This window comes from Myotis davidii, unplaced genomic scaffold, assembly GCF_000327345.1.
Source record: "Myotis davidii unplaced genomic scaffold, ASM32734v1 scaffold272, whole genome shotgun sequence".
Lineage (NCBI taxonomy): Eukaryota > Metazoa > Chordata > Mammalia > Chiroptera > Vespertilionidae > Myotis > Myotis davidii.
The window spans coordinates 225,097-231,051 of NW_006283634.1; the positions used below are offsets into that span (position 1 = coordinate 225,097).

The window sequence follows — 5,955 nt, forward strand, 5'->3', positions numbered from 1 at the left end:
GGAAGGAAATTTTGGCTGTGGAAGTTTCTCTGAGGAATGAGGGGGTCCCTGCTCCAAACCAGCCTCCCCCCCACCAGCTCAGGATTCCAGTACCTCGAAGAGAAGTCCCCACAACTTCTGGTTGTAAAAACCAGCAGGGAGTGTGACTTAGTGACATGGAGGCTGCTGGAGTCCCAGGCAGTTCCCCTTAAAGGGCCTGGAATCACTCCTTCAGAGCTCCAGCTTGCAAGGAACCTGGGACATTCGGGGAGGAACTAACTTGCCTGGAAGCAGGGCAAGAGCTGGAGGGGCAGCTTTCTCCAAGACAGAGGCCTGGCAGAGGCCACTGTTCCTTTGCTGAGTCCTCCCCGCCACAGAGCTGACAGTTAAGGCTCCATATCTGAATCTCTATCAATTTGGCTCACACTTTTAACCTTGCCTGGTGATTCTCTGAGGCCCTGCCCCTCCCTGCTTGCAGGCTCATCCAAGCCATATCCAGTGGCGTTTCCATACAACTGGCCTCTCTTGCCTCGTGCTTCAGACTTTCCTAAAATCTCTCAAACAAGCAGCAGCTGGCCTCAGCATGCCCTCTACCTCTCAGTAAGTGGCCCCAGGCCCAGCTCTGGTGGCAGCCTGCCCTGGTTCATGGCTTGGCCTCTCCTGGGCACCTCCAAGCCCAACATAAGTAGCAGCCATCTGAAGATTGCTTTCTAGCTCAGGCAGGGTATAGTCAGTGGTTGACTTTGTACTTCCCAGTGCACCAGGTGGTCACTTCAACCATATCAGATTACAACTATATCACCTCCATGAGTGACACAAACTGTAGAGAGCGCCTGGGAAGGCACATGAGCATTTATTTAATTATTGTCAGCTGAATCCAGTGGCATTGGCAGAGCCACATCCTGGAAACGCAACTTGCCAGAGGCTGGTGTGTTGTCAGCCTGACCTTCAGCTCAGGCGCCAGGGGGTGGGTTTCATTATCTAAATCCAGCCAAGCACCAGGAACAAACACGATGATTATCTGGGCCTATCCAGAATTGACGATTACAAAGAAGCCACAAGAATGCACATAATCTCCTTTGTCTTGGGCTTTAGTAAAACTTCCTGGTATTTTTCTGTATAAAATGAATGCGCTGTATCGTCTCTGGGTCACTGTCTCTCCATCAGAGGACAGCTGTCCCACCCGGCCCCAGCTTTTTCCTTCTATCTCTGTGTCTGTCTCTTCTTTCATTTTCTCAATCCCCTACTCAGGAACCAGACCACTCTCTAGCCACGCTGGATGTGGAAAAGAGATAAATATTTATAACAAACAAGGGGTGGACTCAGTGAGCACCAAAGCCCCCACTGTAACAAGGCCTGCTCTATAGGGCTGGCTCCTACATAGCAGCTCTTCCGCTGTAGTTGCAGCTGATTCTTGCTACTGATTGGCCTGGGGGTCAATTCCTCCCAGTGACACCAACATAAATCAAGGCTCAACTACAATATGACAGTGCACACAGCTCACACTGGAGTGCACCTGGAGTGCCCAGATCAGGTGACAGGGGAGGCTGAGCCACTGAGCCCTCCAGGACACCTACTAGACAAGGCCACTGTACCTAGTTTGGGAGACTTAGCAGATCTACCTAATACATAGAAACAAACACAGAAAAGCAGCAAAATGTGGAGACAAAGAAACATGTCAAAGAGAGTCCCAAACAAGATAAATCCAAAGAGGCCTACACCAAGACACATGATAACTAAAATGCCAAAGGTTAAAGACAAAGAGAATCTTAAAAGCAGCAAGGGAAAAGCAGTCAGTTACCTACAAGGGAGTGCCCATATGACTGTCATCTGATTTCTCAATAGAAACTTTGCAGGCCAGAAGGGAGTGGCAAGAAAATATTCAAAGTGATGAAAAGCAAGGACCTACAACCAAGATTACTCTACTCAGCAAAGCTATCATTTAGAATTGAGGGTCAGATAAAGAGCTTCACAGACAAGAAAAAGCTAAAGGAGTTCATCACCACCAAACCAGGATTACATAAAATATTAAAGGATCTTCTTTAAGAATAAGAAGAGAAAAAAAAATCAAGAATAGGAATAATAAAATGGCAGTATATACATGTCTATCAACAATTGAATCTAGAATTCAAAATAAATGAACAAGCAGAACAGAAACACAACATTTTTGACAGTTGACAAATGGGAGGGGTGTGGGGGATGGGTGAAAAAGGTGAAGGGATTTAGAAGTACAACTTAGTCATAGCCCATGGACACAGACAATAGACAGGTGGAGGCCTGGGATGGGGTGGGAGTGGGTGGAGGGGGACAAAGGGGAGAAAATGGGGGACATCTGTAATTCTGTCAACAGTAAAATAAATTAAAAAATAAAATATATCGAGGTAAAAAAGAGGGCGCTGAAATGGAAAACATTCAAAAAGTTAAAACTTTGCTCTGCATTTTTATAGCCTCTAAATTAGAATTGGGCATCAAAAAGTTTCGCTCAGGAGCACCTGTAACAGGAGACAGGGCAGGCAGGGCTCTCTGATCGCCAGGCCCTGTGGAGGAAGTCTGGGCCACCTGTCGAGGCCCACACACATCCAACAACACAAGAGGAGGACGGAGATGGAGCAGCATACAGAGCAGGGGCTGACGGTATTTAAATGGCGCAGGAAGAGCCCAAGGAAGTCTTTTCTTTGGCCCTTCAGGAGAGAGAGGCTTCCAAAGAATAAGGCATCTGCTGAGGGGAGACCCAGCGTTTGACTCTAGTTCCACATAAATTCTCCAGATCATTTTGATTTTGTTAACATGTAGGGAGAAAACCATAAATATTGCGTACAGCAAGAGCTTAGACCAGCTGTGGGCAAACTACAGCCCGCGGGCCGGATCCGGCCCGTTTGAAATGAATAAAACTAAAAAAAAAAAAAAAGACCGTATACCCTTTTATGTAATGATGTTTACTTTGAATTTATATTAGTTCACACAAACACTCCATCCATGCTTTTGTTCCAGCCCTCCGGTCCAGTTTAAGAACCCATTGTGGCCCTCGAGTCAAAAAGTTTGCCCACCCCTGGCTTAGACTTTACAGAGAAACAGTGATGGTGTCTTTCTACCTGTCGTGAAGCACTTGCCTTGAACAGGTCGATGTTGCTGAGGACGCTGAAGTTCATGTCCATGGTGAGGGCTGACTGCATGGCGGCGGGCAGGGCCTCGAGCAGGTCTGACTCGTCTTGGTAAAGGTGAACACATCCACCCACAGGGTAGAATAGTTGATGGAAAACATCAGCCAAGTATGAGGGAAAACAAAACTGAACAAAATGCCAACTCTTTCTCTAAGTAGAGAGTGGCATCAAATTCTATGCTCATGACGCCTACTGGCCACACTGCCCAGCCCAGCGGCTGTGACCATGACCTTACTGAGGATGATGTAACAGTTCTGAATAAACCAGAACCTGTGTTTGCTGAAACTTTAAATACAGTTTAGTGGCCACGGGACAACGGCTAGTGAACAGACAGGCGGGGGTGGGATAGTCTAGTTCCTGTTGTCTGAACCTGAGGATCAGGCAGCGCAGGGGTGGGCGGGTTATGGCAACCTCTACGGGCGCCTGAAGGCTCAGGGCTCTGTCCTCCTTATGTGACCCTGTGGCAACCCTAAGGGTATGCTCTCATCCCTGCTCTGCGGAGAGGGAACAGAACAGAACAATGCTCAGAGGCTGCTCAGAGGCATCGCTGGGGGAGGTTCCGGGGGAACGGGACCTAAAGAAATGTGCCGACGAAATCCCAGTTACTGCTGTTTCCTTGCTTATCCACTTGGTGAAGAACATGGATATACGGACAGGTTCCCACCTGTGAATGAAATGATGGGCTGGTAGAACGTTCCATAAACAAAACCACCTATTCTCGCCTGTAGTATGCTATCAGTTTCTGAGAGTTATCGTTTTTGATGTTTTCTTATAACCATTTAAACAATCGCTGTGTTATATCCTTATATTGCTTCCAGTGTTGGTTCTAAATATGAAGACCCCTTCTATAAAGCATAGCCCTTGTCTCGGGAGGGTTGTGTCCTGTTCCCCAGGCGGGAGCGGTGCCCCGAGAAGAGAGGGGAGCTGCCGGCAACCGCACTTCCCCCAGAGGGAGGGGGTGGTCTCGGCCTTCAGGTTCAGGGAGAGGCTCTGCGGAGAGCAGTGTCCTACTCTAACCAGCGGCTCTTACCTGCTCCCAAGAACCTCTGATGGAGAATCGCAGTGTGATTTGCACTTAAACACTTGTTTTTGCTTCTCAGTGGCACTAAGTCCCCCCTTTTATAGGGGAGGGAACAAACTAAGAGTTGAATCTGGTTATTGTCAACGAGCACATCACCTTCTGCTTTATGTCGTCTCATCATGACTGTGACGCAGCATCCGGCTAACAGTCGCCCAGGACCTCGCGGGTCTCTGCGCAGCTGCCCGGAGCTGGTTTGAGTGTTGCGCTCGGAGGAGGCAGTGGTGGCCCAGGGTCCTCAGGGGCCACGCAGGGATCTGCTGGCTCTTGAACCCTTGGCCAACGTTTTCGGTTGGGGGCCCCCATTCCCTGTGTCCTAAGCGGGGTTGAAGGCACCCAATTTCCCAAATGCTATGAGGCAATGCGGGGGGCACCTGTCCCCGGCTGCTGTGGAATAAAAATCAGTGTTTCTCTCCCGGGATCTGCAGAACCAGTAAGCAGGGGCTGGGTAGTTAAGAAAACACACACAAAGGCCCTGGCCCGTCAGCGACACCTTAGAGGTCACTGAGCTGTTTCCCAACCTCCCGCTCCAAGCCGGTGGCTTCCTCGCGGCCCCCTGAACGCCCGTCACAGGACACGGTGGGGGATGTAGGAACTTGCCCCGCTCACCCAGCATCCTCCAAGAGTGCCCCGCTCACCCAACATCCTCCAAGAGTGCCCGCTTACCCAGCATCCTCTCAGAGTGCCTCGCTTACCTAGCATCCTCCAAGAGTGCCCCACTTACCCAGCATCCTCCAAGAGTGCCCGCTTACCCAGCATCCTCTGCGCGTCCCACGTGTACTCATACCAGGCCCGGACGCGGGCCTGCACTCGCCTGGGGATGGCGTAGGAGTGCATGTAGGTGACAGTGCGATCCAGGCTGGCCCGGAAGTTGTTCTGCGCGGCCGTGGCGGCTCCGATGACATCGCGCATCTGGAAACAGAGCCCGGTCAGCCCTTTCCTGGCAACTGGACTTCTAACCCGATTCTGGTCCGGTTTCCAGCGCTGACATCAAACACTGGGCAGGTCCTCACCCGAAGGAACAGTGTGCTGTCTTTTCTCCCGCGGGGCGGCGGGGACCAGCCGCGTGAAGGGCGTGGCCGCACCAGTTCTCTGCGCATGCGCACTGCCGCCAGGAGGCGGGTGGTTTGAAACCATCCCCCACGTGCGCGCCAGGAGTGCAAGCCCAGCCGGCTCCCCGGGCGGCCTGGCTGGTCTGTTTGGGGGTCTCGCTGAACCCACTCTTCGATCTGCTGCCGGTCGGGGCTCTAGGCCCCTGGGCCCGCAGCCTTGGCCTTTTTGGGCGGCCTCACCCTGCTCCAGGCACCTGGAAGCTGCACTTGCAGACCCCGATGCAGCACCAGGCGCTGCCAGCCTCTGTGCGGGACGGTGGGCTCCCCGAGACCCTGCAGGTGAAAGCTGACCTTCGGCCTCAGCACAGACAGTGCAGCTGGACGCACACAGAGGGAAGCCAGGGGCGGAAACTTGCACTGACGGGGGGCTTAGCAGGGGCGGCGAAGAGGGGCCCACTTCCACCCGCACTGGCCGGGCGCAGTCCTCCTCGCAGCCCAGCCTTTCCTGCTCAAGGAGAAATGGCTCCTCCCTGAGGTCGGCTCCAAGGGCTGTTCCTGGGACGCCTTCCTCACATGCCATTTCAGAATCATAGGCTCGCCCTGGCTGGTGTGGCCCAGTGGGTAGAGCATCGGCCTGCGGACTGAAGGGTCCCAGGTTCGATTCCAGTCAAAGGCCCATGCCGGG

General features: G+C 52.3%; 1 protein-coding gene across 1 annotated transcript in view; it reads right to left on the reverse strand.

Annotated features, from left to right (window-relative positions):
- Positions 1-5,955, reverse strand: part of CNGB3 (cyclic nucleotide gated channel beta 3) — a 108,604-nt gene that overhangs the window by 24,684 nt on the left and 77,965 nt on the right. Inside the window, exons 11-12 of the mRNA XM_015565628.1 lie at positions 4,971-5,130; positions 3,090-3,187 (exon numbers count right to left, since the gene is read on the reverse strand). Of these exons, the coding sequence (XP_015421114.1) occupies positions 3,090-3,187; positions 4,971-5,130 (258 nt within the window). The remainder of the gene's footprint in view (positions 1-3,089; positions 3,188-4,970; positions 5,131-5,955) is intronic.